The following is a 22,731-nucleotide window of genomic DNA, read 5'->3' as shown; positions in this document are numbered from 1 at the left end:
AGGTGGCATATTTGTTCCCATGCTTACTCTTATTATTGGATTCGATGCAAAATCAGCAACAACAATATCAAAATGTAAGTATAGGTTGCTTCTTTTGCCTCATGATGAATGCTTATATTTTTATATATTATAAAATAAATAAAAAGTTGTGAAAAAAAAAGTAAAGAATTGGCAATAAAAGATAATTTTATCTAATGATCTTTTTCTAATGATCTTTTTCTCAATCTTTGATGTGTTCTGTTCTGATGGACTCACCACATTCATCACCATGTTCTCGGATTTCATTTACGTCAACCCGACCGGCACCAAAACCTAATAAGAAACGAAAGATACAGTTTTTAGATGATGAGATTCCTCACATGATCACACTATCGTCCCCTCATCATACTTCCTCACCACTGCAGAAAACACGCTTACGGTTAATGGATGAAATTATTTAGGTTGGTGAGATGCGATTAGAACTAAAGAAAGAGGAAAATCGCAATCTTGATGTCATTTAGATAGTAACTAACAATTTTTTATTCATTTCAATTGATTCTGTTAGGTATGTTGTTTTATTTCCCCAATGTTATTTTGAATCCATCCATCTGTTACTATGCTTGTGTCATGATGAGTAGGATCAAACTCCTTCTTTAGGTAAAGTAACTAGAAATAGAATGACATTTAGTATGTATGGTTGAGTATGAATTCCTAACTGTATCTTGTTCTTTTTCCTTTTTCACAGACTTGTTGGTCAATGTCAGTTTTACTTGATTGTCAGAGTCTTTGCAGGCAGTTACCACAACCTTGGTATGCTCACATCATGAATATATCAAAATCAGTCTTAAAGTCATTACAGGTAATAATCTTCTTGTGTTTTCTCTTTTCATTTGGTTTATGCAGTGGTGAGGGATTTTTTCTTCTATAAATTGTGTTAATTACACTGTCCCTTTCTTACATTCAAGATGAGAAACTTTTACTTGATCTTGCTTCATATTTTCCTAACATTTGTGTTGACACATTCAGCGCCTAAAGGATCTCTTATAACCAATGTTCCAGGCTTCAATGGATCTCTACCTTCAAAGCACTATGGAGGGTATGTAACAATAGATGAAAGTCATGGTAAGAACTTGTATTACTATTTTGTTCAATCAGAAGGCGATTCATCAAAGGACCCTATTGTTCTATGGCTGAATGGTGGACCAGGATGTTCTAGTTTTGATGGTTTTGTATATGAACATGGTAATAACTATTTTTCACTATCATTTTCATTTTGTAATTGTTTCTCAAATCAAATAAATGTAGAGTGAAAATTCATTTTAATATCCAAAACAATTTTTTTGTAATATCTAATCTAATATATTATATAAACAATGTGTTCCATTGGTGATGTGTTTCAGGTCCTTTTAATTTTGACAAACCTGTCAATGGATCCTTGCCTAAGTTGCATCTCAATCCATACAGTTGGTCCAAGTTTGGTCATTTTTAATAATAATAATCAGAAATTCAATCTATTAAATTAGTATTTGTAGTATTTAAAATATATGATTTTAGTCTAAATATTAGACAAAACATTTTGAATCATTTTTAATGTGTTTTCTTGCAGGTTTCCAACATTATATATTTGGACTCACCCGTTGGAGTAGGATTTTCGTATTCGAAAAATACATCTCAGTACGAAACTGGAGATGAAAAGACTGCGACTGATTCACATACTTTTCTCCTCAAAGTAAGAAAAAAATTTCTAAAAGATTTGCATCAACAATTCCTTAATTCCTTAATCATTGCTCTTGCCATATTGTTAACATATCTACTTTATTTTTGAACAAACAAGTGGTTTGAATTATATCCTGAGTTTCTTGCAAACCCCTTATACCTTGCTGGAGAATCTTATGCTGGAGTTTATGTGCCTACTCTTGCTCATAAAGTAGTACAAGGTATTAATAAATGTGGTTATGTCATGAAAATGTTTAATTAAATTAATGTACTAGAAAAATAATAACTAATATGCATTATTATTTGTTTGATGTTGTTTAGGAATTGAAGCTGGTATCAAACCTAAACGGAATTTCAAGGTATATATTTTGCCATTCAGTGATTATACATTATTATTTTTTTTTTTACTTTTGTTGCTTAAATATAAACGGATTTGAATTTGTAGAGTTATTTGATTGTAAATCCTGTTGCTGATGAACAATTTGATGGCAATGCTCTTGTTCCTTTTGCACACGGAATGGGTCTGATCTCTGATCAAATACTCGAGGTATAAATAAAATATTTAAGAGTCTCATGATTTTTGAACTGTACTGAATCAAACAACATTCGTATGATTGATGTTATGTTATGTGTTACAGAACATAACAAAAGCATGCAACGGGACTTTCTATGCAACAAACTCTAGTGACTGTAACCATTGGTTGTCGAACCTTAATGAAGTATGTAAATCGATTACATTATCATTATTACTGTCAATTCATATTTTCTGATTTGTACAAATTTGCTTTAGTGGTTTTTCTTCAATGAAGTTACAGCATGGCTACAGTTCATTTAAAATTAGCCATCTTCTTCTTGTGTCGTCTATAAGAAAAATTGCACGGTTGACTTAATATATCCTTGTTATGGTTTTATGTACAATCTTTCTCAATTATTATTATTTGATTGTGCAATTGTGAAGTTGTTATGATCTGCTTGTGATTAGTATGTTCTTTTATTTACCAAAATTATTTTGAATTCATAACTAACTTGATCGTCGGAGTTTTTGCAGGTACTACACCTTTGGTGTGTCATGCTATGCTCATGAGTATGATGAAACAGAAAGGAAATGCAACATCTTAAAAGCATGGTAGGAAGTTTACCTTTGATTTGAGCTGCTGGCCATGCTTAACAGTCCGGTCTTCAACCGAGCTGAGTGAATGAGATTCATTTTGGTGGTTGGAGATGTTGGGTTCAGGGACAAATTTAGTGACAACTGTTATTGGATTTGGCATGAGTGCCACTTTCATTGTTTTTGTTTGTACAAGAATCATTTGTGGAAGACTTAGAGGTGGTGTTGAATCTAGGATGATGTATCAGATTGAATCAAGATATGATATAGAACAGGTAATTCCACTTTCCATCTCCTTTATTTTGTTGTTTTTGGACTCTTTGTTCTGTTTTTTTTAATTAATCTTTTTTCAATACTATAATCTCAGTTTTATTTGGTTATGAGGACTTCTAGATTATGAATCTGATCCAATACTTGAAGTGTATGTTGAATAAGGAAATCTGCAATTGTTTGTTGTTTTTTAATTTCCGAGTCTGATGCAAATGCTGCATTCTATTTACATAGAATATTAAGAGATTGTGGTTTTAAGCTGCAAATAAGCTGTTTTCTGGTTTATGTAATTTTGTAACTTAGCAGGTTTTGGTGATTTAGTTTTTGATTTTTCATTGTTTTCTGATAGCCATAACATCATGTTAATGACCCTGATCCTGAACCAGTTCTGCTTGAAGCAATCCCCACTTTGAAGTTCAATCAAGAGGCTTTCAGTTCCATTGAAGATACACAGTTAAGTCCTTTTTATTAATTCTAACTCATACAGAACAAGTTCCTCATATTTTCGTTAACATCAGATACGGGGTAAGACTTGGTTGTTGTTGTATCAGATACATGATAGATTAAGGGCCTAGTTGAATCGATTTATAGGAGCTTATCTATTGATATAAACACTCTTCAAAATTATTTTATATGATAAGCGACGATGTTATAAGTGCTTAAATAAGTTGTTTATCTAGACAGGTCTGTGATAGATTAATAAGTTAATGAAAAAAGGAACCAGTGAATAGATAAATAACCGAGTTTGCTTCTACAGGTGTGTAATATGTTTAGCGGACTACAAAGAAAGAGAAATATTGCGAATCATGCCGAAATGCGGCCACACTTTTCATCTTTGTTGAGATGCGGTTAGAACTGTTTCGTCTCATTAACAACACCCAAGAAGCCATCGATGCTAAAAGAACGAGGAAAATCGCAATCTTGATGTCATTTAGATAGTAACTAACAACTTTTTATTCATTTCAAGTTGATTCTGTTAGGTACGTTGTTTTATTTACCCAATGTTATTTTGAATCTATGCTTGTGTCATGATGAGTAGGATGAAACTCCTTCTTCAGGTAATGTATCTGTGTTTTTGCCCTTACTGTGTGATCTAACAATCAAATTATTTGTCCCCCTCATTTCTTACATACGATAATCAGGTTGCAGTTTAGGTCCTATACAATGCATTCATACAAAGTAACTTGAAATAGAAAGATATTTAGTATGTTGTTCTTTTTCCTTTTTCACAGACTTCCCATAAAGGTTAGTGTCACTCTTTTATGCTTATAATTCCATCATGTCTTGCTAATTTCTTTACTCTAAAATGTTACTCTTAGTGTCTGTTCATGTCACAAGTCTTACTATATTGTCAGAGTCTTTGCAGGCAGGTACCACAACCTTGCTATGCACGTGTCATGAATAGATTAGAATCAGTCTTGAGGTCCTTATGAGGTAATGTTCTTCTGTTTGCCTCTTTTCATTTGTTTTTACTATATATATACACAAGGTGATTGTTTTGTTATAAATACTGCACAAATATTGTGGCGAAATGCTACTTTCCGAATACAGTGAGTGGTTAAGTTCTGCAGTTTATTTTGAGCTATTTCTAACACTTTCTTTTATTATACATACTGGTGTCAGTGGTATTGTTTTCATTTTGAAATGTAATTCTGGAGTCCCAACACCAAACCGTATTATATTTTTCTTGACAGAGAGTGGTTAGTCCTACCAAGGTTTCATGATTTGCTCACTTTACTGTGACATGTCATCACTGTACTAAAGCTGCTTTGGGGATAAGGATGCTTGACCAAGTGCGTGTTAACTCATTGCTATCTTTATTTGTTATAGATTGATGAACTATTTGATGGTTTTGTTTTATTTCCCAACATTATTTTGAATCCATTATTAACATGATCGTCGGAGACATTGTAGGTACCACACCCTTGCTATGAATATTTCATAAATAGATCAAAAACAATCTTGAGGTCATCAGAGATGATGTTCTTCTGTTTGCCTCTTTTGATTTGGTTTGATTTGTTTGTGCTCAACATATTATTCAGGTTCATTCGTTTATTTCATTTTTTGAATTAATATGTACAATTTTTCTAAAAATGTGAAGCCTTTTTTTGATTTGAACATTTTTTCACTTGTCTTAAGGACTTTTTGTTGGCTTTCTTGTAGTGAGCTATTTACTTTTCAATGCTTACATTGATAATGTTTTGTTGATTTTATAGGAGGATAACTTGGAAGAGTTTGGTGAATATTAAAATAATAGAGTTAATCCCTATTATGTCGTTGCACTTACTGTTAGATTGTTTGTTCCGCATGTATCTTTCATGTGTCTGTTTATGTTCTATAGAATGCATACATGCTAATGTTGATGTTTTGATATTGTTTCTATTTCAATTATTCCTTCATGAATGATCGTTTGATTATTTATGAGTTTGGCTTTAGATTATTTCTTCCATTGTTTGATTTTGAATAGGGTTTGTATTTTAATTGTTGGAAGCTGTTGTATTAATCAATGAATGATGTGAATCTAAATTCTAATATAACAATCTGATTTAGTTCAATCTCCTAAGCTTTGTTTATTTTATTAACAGAAAACAATTAACTACACTTGTTTGCATTTTCCAGGAGTAGCTAGAAATAGAATGCAAATATCTAATGGTGTCCGACACCGACCCATATCTACACCTCTTATCATCGAGTTTTGAATTTGGATTTTGAAATTCAGTTTTGTGAAGCTGGAATCGGATACGGAGACTCTTCTTGTGGAGCTTCAATTCCATCATCATCCAAGTTGTTGATCAAAGGTGGTACTGTGGTTAATGCTCACCATCAACAAATCGCCGATGTTTATATTGAAGACGGTGTCATCGTTGCTGTTAATCCAACTATCACTGTATTATTTCTCAAATGAATCATTCTTAACTTGCAATTATTTACTCCAAGACACTTATCATGTTAAAATGAACACAATTCTTAAGAAATGAAAATAGAAAGTGTTTTCACAGGTTTTGTATTCAACTTTATGCTTTCTGTCCTAGGATTTTTTACTTTTGTAATTTCGGTATTGCCAGGTTGGAGATGAGGTGCGTGTCATAGATGCTACTGGCAAGTTTGTTATGCCAGGTTAGACCTTTGATTTTTAATCTTACAACACTTCCAATGATGATTCTTTCTGGGTTTATAACTATGTAGTACTTACACCTATGCGGTTGCGACAATTTTTTAAAACCTGGCTTATATTTGACACTTTAGGTTGAAGGTGTGTCTCGGTGACTAACATTTATATGACACTGACACTGACACGTGTGGATACATACGATCAATGATCACTTCCATTTCAACGTATTATTGTTGATGCCTACGTGTCAGGGTTGATATCATGTTTGGTGTTTGTGTTTGAATTGGTATTTCATAGGCTCTTATTAGTTCTTTGAGGTTTTACCATCGGAGTGCTCCACTTCATATCTAGGGTGAAAATGTATTCTTATAAAAGCAATCCATTCTTAGCAATAATTAAGAATAGTGAAGAGTGTGTGTGAAATTCAAAGGAGCGCTATGTCCCTCTTATGCAGACCAATGTGGGACCAATTGAAGTTCTTTAAGAACTACATCATTGGTGTGAAAAGTGAGTGATTTACTTAATTAAAAGTGTTGTGGCATAGTTGAGTCCACTTAGTCAACCTAAGATGGGTTCTATTGTTGTTGATACTCTAACACCTATGCAATAGTTAAATGCTTCTTAAACGAATCACCGTAGCGATGTCACTTGTATGCATGAATTTAGTTTCTTACATTCCATCTTGATGTCAATTTGACATCATCATCATCAGATTTTGACATACCATATGATTGCATCTTTTTGTTTACTAACAGGAGGCATTGATCCTCATACTCATCTAGAGTTTGAGTTTATGAACACTGTAACGAAGGATGACTTCTTCAGTGGCCAGGCCGCGCAGTATTGGCTGGTGGGACGACAATGCACATTGACTTTGCCATACCAATTGATGGGAGTTTAATGGCCGGTTTCAAAGCCTATGAAAAGAAGGCGAAGAAGTCTTGCATGGATTATGGTTTCCATATGGCTATTACCAAATGGGATGAAACAGTTGCAAGAGAAATGGAGCTCATGGTGGCAGCGGGGAGTCTTACAAGGAAGTCGAGGAGAGCGTCGCCGGGAGGAAGAAACACACACATAAGGAAGGCGAGGAGCGCTCAAACGTCTTTGAAAGTTGAGTTGGATGAGGTTAATAGTGGTGCCGCTCTTAGTAGGGCTTCGAGTTTGGGACTCTCGTTCTCTTTTACTGGTTTTTCTGTTCCTCTTGATGAAATCAGTAGCTCCAAACCATTCAGTGATGACGAAGATATACGTAAGTAAATTTTATGTGTGTAGTTTTTGTGCTATTTTATTTTATTTAGTAGTGTTTATGATGGTTGATATAGTAAAGAGTTTAATTAAGAGGTGATTTAATGGCAAGTGAGTGTAAAATTTTTGAGACCAAGTTAGATATGAAAGGCTTTTCAAGATGTTCACGAGTTTGATAGATTCCAATCACTTTCAAGAACAAAAGGTTATAAATAATATTGCTCAATAAATATCTTTTCTTGTATGTGCTAACCACAAAATATACCTTCATAGGTGGATTAAAGTTAACTACTATATTGGTATTGATTATGAGAAAGCAAAAGAAGACAAGTAAAACCTTTTGTTTTTATGAGAAAGCAATTGATAGTAGTATGTTAGTAGCATACATATATTATGTTGTGAACTTGTGATACATTTTGAGGTCTTCTTGCTGTCAAAATAAAATAAAATTGAAGTTTTCTTAATATAAATATGTTTAAATATATTTTAAAAAATATAAAATAAAGATTATTATTTTTTTTTTTCAAAATATATTAACAGTAATAATCACAATAAATTTTATTACAATCTGGAAGTTTTAGAGGGAAGGGAGTTGAATAATTTTATATAAGATTAATTTTATCCTAGTTGGTGATGTCTTGTCAATTGCAGAGTTACGTGGAGAAAGGTTATAATTTTACTTCCGTTTTGCATTTTAGATAATTTGGTTTATTATGAGGCAATAACCCTGTGGAAGGGCTCTGAGGAATTTATTTCACGTAGTAAGTACATCTTTGTTTTCTGATTGTAGGTATCAATTCTTTTAAGTTTTTCATGGCTTACAAAGGAGCTCTTATGATCGGTGATGAGCTTCTTCTACAAGGACTTAAAAAGTGCAAGTCTCTCGGTGCCTTAGCCATGGTCCATGCAGAAAACGGAGATGCTGTGGATGAAGGGCAAAAGAAGATGATAGAGCTTGGAATAACTGGACCCAAGGGACATGCTCTTTCAAGGCCTCCAGTGGTTAGTCTCATTTTTGCTCTTTTTAATAAATAGTTTACTGAATAATAGAATTGAAGAGAATAATGGAATACAGATACTGATCATGTCTGGTTTCATTTCATCGTCTAGTACTCTAGACTATTTTATTACGTCATAATGATATTTTCTCCTCATTTTTCAGCCACCCCTTTACATCTCTGACAATCACACTTAGTCGACTTACTTCACAGTGCACTGGATTTAGGTGCTTATGCTTGAGCCAAATTATCTGCTTTTAGCTACCCTTGTCAAAATTTGCATGCTGCTAAGTTGTAATCACTCTAGTTCTACATTCATTCTGATCAATTTTTTTTATCTCTGTTGATGAATCTCATTTAGCTGGTACATGATCAGAATCATTAGATTGATTACTTGTTTTGTTTTGTTGTATTCTGTGATTACTGTGAAGTTTAAAATCTAAATACCTGTTAGTATGGCTCATAATACATTTCTTTATTTGACTTGGAACCTTAACATGTGTAGTTAGAAGGAGAGGCAACTGCTCCTGCTATTCGCTTAGCAGATTTTGTAAACACTCCTTTGTATGTGGTTCATGTCATGAGCATTGATGCAATGGAAGAAATTGCGAAAGCCAGGACATCAGGTTCTTAACTTCAATCCTTGTAATGTATTCCAGATTATGTAGAGAAAGCATGCAATTACAACATATAGAGATACCATTAAGAGTCTATTTGTAGAAAAGCTATTACAGATACCATTAAGAGTCTATTTGTAGAAAAACTATTACGTTTGCACAACAATATTCTCGTTTTTTTTATAGAGAAAAATGTATAAACAAGACTTGTTGTACTTGAATTATAGCAGCCATAATTAGATTAACTTGACAACACTTTACAATCCACTCTTTTGCTATGCAATTATATCGAATCTACTTTGCCATACAGAAAATTGGGGCCACTCATATAGTCAATCACTTCCACTTAATTGAGAGTGAGCTCATTTGCTTAAACTTGTAAAAAAAGTGATTCTATAATGCCGAGTTTATAATCTTTTGTCTGCTTTATTACAGAATCTAAGATAGATGTTGAACATTTACTATGCACATGCTATTGACTTGTTACATTGTGTTTGCATATTATGGCAGATGTTTTAAACATTTTTTACTTTTGTATTAGTCTACGGAGAAATATCTCGTATACCGAGATCTGAGTTTGACAGCCTTGGATTGATGTGTTTCAAGTGTGACGTTTTAAGTTTTACTGAACTTAATTTTAGTAATCTTCCCTACTTGTTTACTGTTTCCATTTTGACCTTAAGTGCTTTTGTTCCCAAATGACTTAGGGTCTGTTTGGATAAAAAGCTTATTTGCAGCTTATAGCACAAGTGCTTATCAAAATAAGCGCTTATGAATAAGCTCGCATAAGCTATTTTTATAACAAAAGATGAAATAAATTTAAATTGTTTTTATATGTTATAAGTTGTTTTCGTTAGCTATCTTGAAGAACTCTGTAAAAATTAGTTCAAAAAAATTTATGAAAAATGTCAAAAGTTGTTTTGATTAAGTCTCTCAAACGATAACAGAAAACAATGAAGGATAATACTAACATTATGAATTTTGTTAATTGCTCTGAAGCATCCACACCTCTTATCAACGGCATGTCTGGTGTCCGACACCGACCCATATCTACATTCAATTTATTCATTTTTTTCAAATTATTACTGGTGTCAACGTGTCAGTGTCGTGTCCTGCGTCCGTATTCTATATGTTAATTGTATTATATAGAGATTTTAAGTGCCTTGTCTGGGTTATTATTATCCATATGTAGTAACCGTGTCTTTAATAGATATTGATGCGCATCAACTTGAAAAGTTGCAAATTGTTTTTAACTCATTTCAGATCCAGTAATCTCCGATGCCCTTGGTGGAATTCTTGTTGGTTTAGTTACTAGCCATGATGGCGGTGTTGAAAACGTAACGTTTATAGAGGAAGTGAACGGTTGGCTCGAAGAGGGAAGAGATGCGCGGGGTCTTTCTCTATTGTAGGAAACAGATTTTTTGCAGTTACTGAAATATGATGTTTTGTATGACTTCCAAAATCATATTTTCTAATATACATAATTTATGGAGATATATTATTATATTTCTATATTGGCGGAGCTGTAGAGGTAGTAACTGCACAAACTCTCGATACTTAAATGAGTTATTGATAATTTCATACTGGACCATATGAATTTGTTGAGGAACTTCACAGTTACTGAATATGATTCCATTCTGTATGACTTCCAAAATCATATTTTCTGATTTGTACAAATTTGCTTAGTGGTTTTTCTTCGATGAAGTTACAGCATGGCTACAGTTCATTTAAAATTAGCCATCTTCTTGTGTCGTCTATAAGAAAAATTGCACGGTTGACTTAATATATCCTTGTTATGGTTTTATGGACATTCTTTCTCAATTATTATTATTTGATTGTGCAATTGTGAAGTTGTTATGATCTGCTTGTGATTAATATGTTCTTTTATTTATCAAAATATTTTGAATTCATAACTAACTTGATCGTCGTAGTTTTTGCAGGTACCACACCTTTGGTGTGTCATGCTATGCTCATGAGTATGATGAAACAGAATGGAAACGCAACATCTTAAAAGCATGGTAGGAAGTTTACCTTTGATTTGAGCTGCTGGCCATGCTTAACAGTCCGGTCTTCAACCGAGCTGAGTGAATGAGATTCATTGACATGGGGTGGGGGGCCTTCTGAAACATTGGAAATGGGCAGAGGCTGAAAACTTTGGGTGTCAGGCTGTGTTTGAAGTGGGGAGTCATGCCTCAAATATAAATTCTGGTGTCCCTAGTGAAAGTTGAAGCAAAACATTGAAAATTTGAGTTGTTCTTCATAATGCCTATTAAGCTCACGAGATCTTGCGAAAGAAATGGGAGAAGGTGTGTAGAGAAAATAAAAGGCGGGGAGGGGACTGGGTATATAAAATTTGAGAGCTTTCAACTTAGCTTTGGTTTGGTACTGGCTCTTGAGGTTGCATGTAGAAAAACAAACTCAGTTTTTGAAAACCAGAATTTCATGCATATGGACCCAACATATTATTCAAACAAGTTTATTTGACAGTAATATATAAGACAATTATTGCCCTTTTGTAATTTGTACAAGTAAAGTGTAAACTTTGAATTTTGTTTGAAATCGTGATTTCCGTTTTTGATTTGGTTCTCACAATATAGGAAAGTTACTTTAACTTGTTTGTATTTTCTAAAGGTAACTAGAAATAGGATTTTGGTTTAGTGGGACTTTTTAATTGTATCTTGTTCTTTTTCCTCTTTTAAAAGACTTCCCATAAAGGTCAATGCCACTCTTTTATGCTTAACATCATGCGTTTTTATAACTCCGTCTTTTTGTTTACTCTAAAATGTTACTCTTTTTATTTTTCAAAATTATTTAAAGTGATAACTAACTTGTTCGTCCGAGTCTTTGTAGGAAGGTATGTACGCTCTTGTCATGAATAGATCAAAATGAGTCTTGTGGTCATTTAAGGTAATGTTCTTCTATGGCCTCTTTTCATTTGGTTTTTAGAATGTATGCTAAGTGATTGTTTTGTTACAAATAGTAAATACTGCACAAATCTATAATAAATATTGGACTGTTTCTGACACTTTTTTTTTTATATTATTCGGGTAAGGGTTGTATTGTGTTTTGATTTCACTGTTTTTCTTGTCATATTTGATAGGGAGAGCCAGCAGTTGAGGTTACAAATGAAGGTGTTGATGCTGCAGGGCATACAATTGGTACAACTTTGGAGGTCATTCCAACTTAGGAAGGTTCTCAACCCCAAGAGTGTGATCAAACCAACATCACTAACTAAAGATTATTTTGAATCCATAACTAACTTGATCGTCCGATACTTTGTAGGTACCACACCTTTGCTATGATCATGTCAGTCTTGAGGCCCTTAGAGGTAATATTCTTATGTTTGCCTCTTTTAATTTGGTTTGATTTGTTTGTGCTCAACAAATTATTCAGGTTCATTCGTTGATTTCGTTTATTAATATGTACAAGTTTTATAAAAACGTGAAGCCTTTCTTGACTTGAACATTTTTTCAGATATTATTCAGGTTTTTTTTAACTATGCAATGATTAATGAACTTGTTCTTTGTCTAAATTCAATATTTCTTCCATATTAAATCTGGCTGCCTTACTTCTTGCTGTGTATGTAGATGACATTTTCAAATTTTTAGTCATCAATAGGGAATATTCCAATTGAAATAACATCTATCGAATAAATTTCAGACGAAAGACCTTGGTAAACTCCTATATTTTTTGGGTATTGAGGTAGTCCAATCTAAAGATGATATGGTAATTTCTCCGGAGAAATATGCTATGGATACTTTTGAAGAAACAAGTTTGTAGAATGCTAAACCAGTTAATACTCTTATGGATCCAAGTGTTAAAATTCTACCAAATTAGGGGGAGCTTCTATATGACTTAAAGATGTATAAGATATTAGTCGGAAAGTTAAATTATCTCACAGTGACTGTCCCAACATTTCTTTTCTAGTAAGTGTGGTAAACTAGTTCTTAAATTCTCCTTTCTAAGAACACATGAACGCTATTTTTTGGATTCTGAGATACATCAAAGGGAATATTCCAGTTGAAATAACATCTATCGAATAAATTTCAGACGAAAGATCTTGGTAAACTCCTATATTTTTTGGGTATTGAGGTAGTCAAATCTAAAGATGATATGGTAATTTCTTCGGGGAAATATGCCATGGATACTTTTGAAGAAACAAGTTTGTAGAATGCTAAACCAGTTAATACTCTTATGGATCCAAGTGTTAAAATTCTACCTAATCAGGGGGAGCTTCTATATGAATTAAGGATGTATAGGATATTAGTTGAAAAGTTAAATTATCTCACAGTCACACATCCCAACATTTCTTTTTCAATTAGTATGGTGAAGTAGTTCTTAAATTCTCCTTTCTAAGAACACATGAGCGCTATTTTTTGGATTCTGAGATACATTAAAGGTTCTCTAGGAAAATGTCATTTATGAAAATAAAGGACATACTCAGATAGTTGGATATCCTAACGCTGATTGAAAAAACTCACCCATTGTTAGACGATTTATCTCTGAGTATTGTTTATTTGTTGAAGGAAACCTAATATCCTATAAAAGTAAGAAACAAAATGTAGTTGCAAGATCAAGTGCTGAGGTAGAATATAAGGTTATGACACTAGTAACATGTGAGGCCGTTTGGTTGAATCAACTGCTCAAAGAACTTCAATTTGAAAAAATAAGACCATGACACTTATTTGTGATAATCAAATTCCATTATGTATTGTTTCGAATCCAGGTTTCATGAGAGGACCAAACATTGTCAGAGAGAAGATAGAATCAAACGACATTGTCACAAGTTTTGTCAACTCTAATGATCAATTGGCATGTGTTTACAAAATCCCTACGAGATCCTAAAACTAATTATATATGTGGTAAGCTTAGTGCATTTAACTCATATGTTTAAATTTGAGGGGGAGTGTTAATATTTGTATAGAAAATATTCCATTGATTATTTTTTAACCTATCTAGAATATAATAGAATATACCATTGCATATTCCTTATGTAATTAATATAATATACCGTATAATACAATCTTCGTAATCTTATTCAGACATACTGTATATTCAAATGTCCCTCAATCTCATATTTCAACAATTTGACTATGAAATTGTGAAGTTGTCATGATTTGTTGGAGGATATCTAAGGTAATATGTTCTTTTTTTTTTACTAATATTATTTTGAATTTACAATTAATATATTTTTTTCTTCCTTTGCATGATTTAAAACAATGCATGTGTGTAGTTTTTTCTTAAAATATGATGAGGCTCATCATATGAATTTTTGTTGCTTTTAACTACTTCTCTTTTGTAATTTGTATTAGTATAATACTACAAATATTTGTTCACAAAATCAGTGAATTTGTTTTCGTCTCATGATTTCTTTGTGCTATCTACCTATGTCCACTAAATTATGGATTTTGAATCCTGTTGTCTCTATTTGTTATGATAAAAAGTGCATGTATAATAAAGCTTTTCACTAAGAGATTGCACAACAATGTTTATAACATAATAATTATTTTTTATGAATTCTACTTTGCAAGTTGTCTCGTAAACTAAATTTGTAAAAAAAAAAAAACTATAATTTATATAGATAATGCATTCATAAAAAGTAAATTTGTTGGTATCATCCAAAGGTATCTAAAAATACTATGTTTGGTTCGGTAGGACTTTCTATCTGTATGTTGTTCTTTTTCCTTCTTCAAAGACTTCCCATAAAGGTCAATGTCACTCTTTTATGCTTATAACGTCATGTGTTGTTATAATTTCGTCTTTTTGTTTACTCTAAAATGTTACTTTTTTTATTTCCCAAAATTATTTTGAAGTGATAACTAACTTGTTCGTCCGAATCTTTGTAGGACGGTATGTACGCTCTTGTCATGAATAGATCAAAATGAGTGTTGAGGTCATCACAGGTAATGTTCTTCTATTGCTTCTTTTCATTTGGTTTTTACAATAAATGCAAAGTGATTGTTTTGTTACAAGTAGTAAATAATGCACAAATCCATAACAAATATTGAGCAGTTTCTCGCACTTTCTTTTTTATATTATACTGATAAGGGTTGTGTTTTGATTTCACTGTTTCTTTTGGTCATATTTGATAGGGAGAGCCAGCCGTTGAGGTTACAAATGAAGGAGTTGATGCTGCAGGGCATACAATTGGAACATCTTTGGAGGTCGTGTTCAAACTTAGGAAGGTTCTCAACCCCAAGAGTGTGATCAAACCAACATCACTAGCTAAAGATTATTTTGAATCCATAACTAACTTGATCGTCCGATACTTTGTAGGTACCACACCTTTGCTATGACCATGTCAGTCTTGAGGTCTTTAGAGGTAATGTTCTTCTGTTTGCCTCTTTTAATTTGGTTTGATTTGTTTGTGCTCAACAAATTATTCAGGTTCATTCGTTGATTTCATTTATTAATGTACAAGTTTTATAAAATCGTGAAGCCTTTTCTTGACTTGAACATTTTCTCAGATATTATTCAGGTCTTTTTTGAACTATGCAATGATTAAATGAACTTATTCTTTGTCTAAATTCAATATTTCTTCCATATTAAATTTGGCTGCCTTAGTTCACTTGTTCAGTTTATTTTTCCTGAATTTATAGTAATTGGTGACCGGTTCCATGAGAATTGAAAGTGATGCAGGGAGCCTTTGATTTGGAAGTATAATTCGGTCTGCATCCCAGCTATTTTTCATATAGAGTTTCATGCATTTCTTTAAATTATATCACATAAATTTGTTAATTGATTTGTAGTACCTACACCTCCGATCAAAGGTGTGTCCAATGTCAGGCATGTGTTGGTTCCTGACACTGACACATCCACATTCAATTGATTAATTTTTTCAAATTATTATTGGTGTTGACGTGTCACCGTCGTGTCCCATGTCCGTATTGTATAGGTTAATTTATTAATTAGTGCGTAAAGAAAAGTTTGAAATCTATAATATGAAATTTCCAGTGCCGTGTTCTGGTCATTGTTACCCATATGTGGTAACTGTGTCTTTAATATATATTGATGTACATCAACTTGAAAAATTGCATATTGTTTATAATTCATTTCAGATCCCAGTAATTTGCAACTATGACTACCAAAATCTTTTTATTATTACTTCAATGTGGTTACAATATGTAGGTAGAAAGTTATCCTGCATATTTTCTGATTTGTACTAATTTGGTGAAGTGGTCTTCCTTCAAATGTGGTTGCAGGGATTTGTCATTGTCTCAGCTTTACTCGATACAACATTGCTACAGTTCATTTAAAATTATCCATCTCCTTCTGCAATCTATAAGAAAAATTGCACCGGTTGACTTAATATACCCTTGTTATGGTTTTATGGATAATCTTTCTCAATATTTGAATATGCAATTGTAAACTTGTCATGATCTGCGGGAGAATATCTAAGATACTATGTTCTTTTATTTACAATATTATTTTGAATTCATAACTTGACCGTCGGAGTTTTTGTAGGTACCACACCTTTGCCGTGTCATGCTATGTTCATGAGTATGATTAAACAGAAAGGAAATGGTAGGAAGTTTGGTTTGCTGTGATCGGTTCCATGAGATTTAGAAAGTGATGCAGGGACGCCTTGGATCATGCTCAACAAGCTGCTAGAGTGTTCAAGAACAGAAGCAGCCTGCGGTCTACCCTATTGGAAGCACCATCCGTTCTTGAACCCAACTACGAGTGGATGAGTGTCATTGGCTCGAGGGCCTGCTGGAACAATGGAAATGGGCAAAGGGTGAAAATGTTGGGTGACAACTGGTTCCTGGGTCAGGCTGAGTTTGAAGTGTGGAGTCCTGCCTCAACCCTAGTGATTCGGTTGATCGAAGATGACGCAAACAATGGAAATTGTGAGTTATTCTTCATCTATTTTAATGCTGATTAAGAAACAAAAGATAGAGTTCTTAGATGATGAGATTCCTCACATGATCACACTATCGTCACCCCATCATACTCCCTCACCACTGCAGAAAACACGCTTACCATTAAAGAATGAAATTATTGAGCTTGGTGAGATGCGGTTAGAACTATTTCGTCTCATTAACAACACCCAAGAAGCCATCGATGCTGAACGAACGAGGAAAATCGCAATCTTGATGTCATTTAGATAGTAACTAACAACTTTTATTCATTTCAAATTGATTTTGTTAGGTATTTTGTTTTGTTTACCCAATGTTATTTTGAATCTATGTTTGTGTCATGATGAGTAGGATGAAATTCCTTCTTCAGGTTTGCCTCTTTTGATTTGGTTTGATTTGTTTGTGCTCGTTTATAGAAAACTAAAGAAAACTACTCTTCATCTAACGATCTAGATCAGCTACAGCAGGATCTATATCTACAACATGATGATGGTTGTGCATGGATAAAAAAGAAGGGTCATGAAATGGTTAATTCCAGGAAGATCTAGGGTTCTGGTAATTTCTTTTGTTCTTCTTCTTTCAGCTTATGTTACTTCTTCTCAGCAACACACCGACCAAAAAACAACACCAGCTTCAACTTCAAGTAATGAAACCAAAGGAGTTGATGCTAATCACCATGCTAAAGTATTTTATAAACACACTTGGCCGGTAAGAGTGTTCAATATTCACAAATACTTCATAAAAATTTCACATGTGTATGAGATTATTTTTTAGGGTTATATATATATATATATATATATATATATATTATATATATATATATATATATATATATATATATATATATATATATATATATATATATATATATATATATATATATATATATATATATATATATATATATATATATATATATATATATATATATATATATATATATATATATATATAAGCATGTGGATATATACTAAATTGATAATATTTGTGGTGCATGCAGGTGATGAAATTTGGGTAGAGAATAATAGTTGGTACCATAATTGGATTTCTAGGATCATCATTTGGAACTGTGGGAGGTGTTGGTGGAGGTGGCATATTTGTTCCCATGCTTACTCTTATTATTGGATTCGATGCAAAATCAGCAACAACAATATCAAAATGTAAGTATAGGTTGCTTCTTTTGCCTCATGATGAATGCTTATATTTTTATATATTATAAAATAAATAAAAAGTTGTGAAAAAAAAAGTAAAGAATTGGCAATAAAAGATAATTTTATCTAATGATCTTTTTCTAATGATCTTTTTCTCAATCTTTGATGTGTTCTGTTCTGATGGACTCACCACATTCATCACCATGTTCTCGGATTTCATTTACGTCAACCCGACCGGCACCAAAACCTAATAAGAAACGAAAGATACAGTTTTTAGATGATGAGATTCCTCACATGATCACACTATCGTCCCCTCATCATACTTCCTCACCACTGCAGAAAACACGCTTACGGTTAATGGATGAAATTATTTAGGTTGGTGAGATGCGATTAGAACTAAAGAAAGAGGAAAATCGCAATCTTGATGTCATTTAGATAGTAACTAACAATTTTTTATTCATTTCAATTGATTCTGTTAGGTATGTTGTTTTATTTCCCCAATGTTATTTTGAATCCATCCATCTGTTACTATGCTTGTGTCATGATGAATAGGATCAAACTCCTTCTTTAGGTAAAGTAACTAGAAATAGAATGACATTTAGTATGTATGGTTGAGTATGAATTCCTAACTGTATCTTGTTCTTTTTCCTTTTTCACAGACTTGTTGGTCAATGTCAGTTTTACTTGATTGTCAGAGTCTTTGCAGGCAGTTACCACAACCTTGGTATGCTCACATCATGAATATATCAAAATCAGTCTTAAAGTCATTACAGGTAATAATCTTCTTGTGTTTTCTCTTTTCATTTGGTTTATGCAGTGGTGAGGGATTTTTTCTTCTATAAATTGTGTTAATTACACTGTCCCTTTCTTACATTCAAGATGAGAAACTTTTACTTGATCTTGCTTCATATTTTCCTAACATTTGTGTTGACACATTCAGCGCCTAAAGGATCTCTTATAACCAATGTTCCAGGCTTCAATGGATCTCTACCTTCAAAGCACTATGGAGGGTATGTAACAATAGATGAAAGTCATGGTAAGAACTTGTATTACTATTTTGTTCAATCAGAAGGCGATTCATCAAAGGACCCTATTGTTCTATGGCTGAATGGTGGACCAGGATGTTCTAGTTTTGATGGTTTTGTATATGAACATGGTAATAACTATTTTTCACTATCATTTTCATTTTGTAATTGTTTCTCAAATCAAATAAATGTAGAGTGAAAATTCATTTTAATATCCAAAACAATTTTTTTGTAATATCTAATCTAATATATTATATAAACAATGTGTTCCATTGGTGATGTGTTTCAGGTCCTTTTAATTTTGACAAACCTGTCAATGGATCCTTGCCTAAGTTGCATCTCAATCCATACAGTTGGTCCAAGTTTGGTCATTTTTAATAATAATAATCAGAAATTCAATCTATTAAATTAGTATTTGTAGTATTTAAAATATATGATTTTAGTCTAAATATTAGACAAAACATTTTGAATCATTTTTAATGTGTTTTCTTGCAGGTTTCCAACATTATATATTTGGACTCACCCGTTGGAGTAGGATTTTCGTATTCGAAAAATACATCTCAGTACGAAACTGGAGATGAAAAGACTGCGACTGATTCACATACTTTTCTCCTCAAAGTAAGAAAAAAATTTCTAAAAGATTTGCATCAACAATTCCTTAATTCCTTAATCATTGCTCTTGCCATATTGTTAACATATCTACTTTATTTTTGAACAAACAAGTGGTTTGAATTATATCCTGAGTTTCTTGCAAACCCCTTATACCTTGTTGGAGAATCTTATGCTGGAGTTTATGTGCCTACTCTTGCTCATAAAGTAGTACAAGGTATTACTAAATGTGGTTATGTCATGAAAATGTTGAATTAAATTAATGTACTAGAAAAATAATAACTAATATGCATTATTATTTGTTTGATGTTGTTTAGGAATTGAAGCTGGTATCAAACCTAAACGGAATTTCAAGGTATATATTTTGCCATTCAGTGATTATACATTATTATTTTTTTTTTTACTTTTGTTGCTTAAATATAAACGGATTTGAATTTGTAGGGTTATTTGATTGTAAATCCTGTTGCTGATGAACAATTTGATGGCAATGCTCTTGTTCCTTTTGCACACGGAATGGGTCTGATCTCTGATCAAATACTCGAGGTATAAATAAAATATTTAAGAGTCTCATGATTTTTGAACTGTACTGAATCAAACAACATTCGTATGATTGATGTTATGTTATGTGTTACAGAACATAACAAAAGCATGCAACGGGACTTTCTATGCAACAAACTCTAGTGACTGTAACCATTGGTTGTCGAACCTTAATGAAGTATGTAAATCGATTACATTATCATTATTACTGTCAATTCATATTTTCTGATTTGTATGACTTCCAAATCATATTTTCTGATTTGTACAAATTTGCTTTAGTGGTTTTTCTTCAATGAAGTTACAGCATGGCTACAGTTCATTTAAAATTAGCCATCTTCTTCTTGTGTCGTCTATAAGAAAAATTGCACGGTTGACTTAATATATCCTTGTTATGGTTTTATGTACAATCTTTCTCAATTATTATTATTTGATTGTGCAATTGTGAAGTTGTTATGATCTGCTTGTGATTAGTATGTTCTTTTATTTACCAAAATTATTTTGAATTCATAACTAACTTGATCGTCGGAGTTTTTGCAGGTACTACACCTTTGGTGTGTCATGCTATGCTCATGAGTATGATGAAACAGATGTTAGAAAATTCGGTAAAATTAAATGGATCCAGGACTGAATCGTGATTGAGAATCACTTTCCTTAAAAGTATTTCAAGCACTCTTTTATTATGTCTTAGAGTTGGAAAATGCAAGAACACTCAGGATAATGTCAGCCTTATTTCGAGTCTGCACAAGACAAGTGAAGAACCCGAAATGCAAGGAAGGTTTTCTGGAATTTGGAAGAGAAATTCGTTTTTAGTTCTTGTATTATTTTTCTGAATAGAATCATATATTTATAGGAGATATGGATGTTGTTTCAAAAGTTTGCAACCTTTGATGAAACAACACCATTTCACCATAAAACACAATGTTTCATATATGACACTATTTCATGAAAAGATATGAAAATTGAATTCAAAATTCAAACAAAACAATAACTAAAAATTGAATTCAAATCATTAAATGCTATTTAACTCTTTTGTCATTTTGGAACTAATATTGCAAAACAATTTCCAACAATCCCCTACTAGTTCTAATAATGACAAAAATCATTCCAGATAGTGAAATATAAAAAGTGTTAATACAGTTAGGTATCTTTCGATTTTAAACTTAACCTTAGTGAGGATAACGCAGAGTTTAATCGGAATGTTTGGTAGCAAAGCTTTTAAACCATTAATCCATGGGATCAGACCGGCGTTACCTTACACACACTCTTTAAAGGTTCTTCCTTTACATATCTCGCTTAGCACTTATTTATGGCCATATGCTATCCTTTTCATGAATTTTTCATGAGAGAAACTCCAACTCTCACTTTGAGACGGCACCATCTCAAAATTCACATAGGTGAGGTTCATATAGCATCCTTTCCAATAGATACTCTTCTTCGTTAATGAACTTCATTAAGAGGTTTTGGAAACCTCAACCCTCAATTCAACACAGTCAACCTTATTTCCCAAATTCTTGACTTACATCCAATTCAACGACTTGTTGTTACCCATTGAATCTTGAAGTTAATGTTTTGTTAACATAAGATTGGGTTGCTGCCGCTGTCGGAACCTTTATTTAAGGAGTTTCAACCCCATTCCTCTCGAGGTTGTTCGTACTAAGTCTCTGGCCAGTGGCTTAGTAAACGGATCTGCTAAGTTATAGCATGTTCGTATGTAGGTGAGTGAAATGATTCCATCCTTAATCAATTTTCTTACGAACGAATGTCTAAGTCCTATATGTCTAGACTTTCCATTATACACTTCGCTGAATGCTCTTGCTAATGTGGCTTGGCTATCGCAATGTATCATCACTTTTGAGACATTGTCTTTAGCCAATGGAACTTCCAACAGAAGATCCCTCAACCATTCCGCTTCTTGACCGGCGGAAGCGAGAGCCACAAACTCTGATTCCATGGTCGAAAGTGTAATGCATGTTTGTTTCTTGCTCTTCCAAGAAATTGCTCCACCAGCAAGTGTAAATATCCATCCAGTTGTAGATTTATGGTCTCCAATATTAGATATCCAACTCGCATCAGTGTATCCTTCTAATATGGCAGGGAACCTTCCATAGTGAAGACCAAGGTCCTTGGTTTTCAGTAGATAGCCAAAAATCCTTGTAATTGCCTTCCAATGTTCATTACTTGGATTACTAGTAAATCGACTCATTTTACTGACTGCAAATGATATGTCGGGTCTGGTACATTGCATTAGGTACATTAGACACCCTATTGCACTTGCATATTCCAATTGAGCCACTGATCTTCCATTATTCTTTTGAAGTTTGTTGGCATGATCAAATGGAGTGGTTACTTCCTTAAAGTTTAGATGTTTAAACTTATCAAGCATTTTCTCAATATAGTGGGTTTGACTAAGTTCATAACCCCCACTATTTCGCTTAACCTTAATTCCTAAAATTGTGTCAACAAGTCCAAGATCTTTCATCTTGAAAGTGGATGTTAGAAACT

At 32.9% G+C, this 22,731-nt stretch overlaps 1 protein-coding gene, 1 long non-coding RNA gene and 1 pseudogene across 10 annotated transcripts; all 3 read left to right on the top strand.

Moving 5' to 3' along the window:
- Positions 1–90: 90 nt before the first annotated feature.
- Positions 91–1,840, top strand: LOC127118828 (uncharacterized). 5 transcript variants are annotated; one of them, XR_007802375.1, is made up of 5 exons: positions 91–440; positions 545–636; positions 725–838; positions 1,039–1,708; positions 1,814–1,840. It is a non-coding gene; the product is annotated as an uncharacterized LOC127118828 (long non-coding RNA). The 5 variants fall into 5 exon arrangements; XR_007802376.1 differs by having other exon boundaries at positions 1,006–1,708; XR_007802379.1 differs by lacking the exon at positions 545–636 and having other exon boundaries at positions 92–440; positions 772–838; positions 1,006–1,708.
- Positions 1,841–2,837: 997 nt separating this feature from the next.
- On the top strand, positions 2,838–11,354 carry LOC127118820 (dihydropyrimidinase-like; annotated as a pseudogene).
- Positions 11,355–12,697: 1,343 nt separating this feature from the next.
- On the top strand, positions 12,698–21,176 carry LOC127118823 (serine carboxypeptidase-like 20). Of its 5 annotated transcripts, none has more exons than XR_007802365.1 (10): positions 12,698–14,184; positions 14,895–14,951; positions 15,141–15,233; positions 15,325–15,370; positions 16,513–16,898; positions 17,491–17,615; positions 17,908–18,067; positions 18,718–18,831; positions 19,032–19,701; positions 19,807–19,833. XR_007802365.1 is itself a non-coding variant. In XM_051049075.1 (10 exons), the coding sequence occupies exons 3-10, from the start codon at positions 19,167–19,169 to the stop codon at positions 20,800–20,802; spliced, it is 594 nt and encodes a 197-aa protein (XP_050905032.1). In that variant the 5' UTR covers positions 18,079–18,433; positions 18,765–18,831; positions 18,999–19,166; the 3' UTR covers positions 20,803–21,176. The 5 variants fall into 5 exon arrangements, 3 of the variants coding, with proteins under 3 accessions (XP_050905032.1, XP_050905030.1, XP_050905031.1); XM_051049075.1 differs by lacking the exons at positions 12,698–14,184; positions 14,895–14,951; positions 15,141–15,233; ... (2 more) ...; positions 17,491–17,615; positions 17,908–18,067 and adding exons at positions 18,079–18,433; positions 20,010–20,047; positions 20,134–20,235; positions 20,327–20,407; positions 20,767–21,176 and having other exon boundaries at positions 18,765–18,831; positions 18,999–19,214; positions 19,373–19,435; positions 19,579–19,701; positions 19,807–19,909; XM_051049073.1 differs by lacking the exons at positions 12,698–14,184; positions 14,895–14,951; positions 15,141–15,233; ... (2 more) ...; positions 17,491–17,615; positions 17,908–18,067 and adding exons at positions 18,509–18,537; positions 20,010–20,047; positions 20,134–20,235; positions 20,327–20,407; positions 20,767–21,176 and having other exon boundaries at positions 19,032–19,214; positions 19,373–19,435; positions 19,579–19,701; positions 19,807–19,909.
- The last annotated feature ends 1,555 nt before the right edge of the window (positions 21,177–22,731 follow it).

The sequence above is a fragment of the Lathyrus oleraceus genome, chromosome 2 (genome assembly GCF_024323335.1).
Source record: "Lathyrus oleraceus cultivar Zhongwan6 chromosome 2, CAAS_Psat_ZW6_1.0, whole genome shotgun sequence".
NCBI classification, from domain to species: Eukaryota; Viridiplantae; Streptophyta; class Magnoliopsida; order Fabales; family Fabaceae; genus Lathyrus; species Lathyrus oleraceus.
Note: the sequence above shows the minus strand (reverse complement) of the source record. Positions and strands in the feature narration are given on the sequence as shown.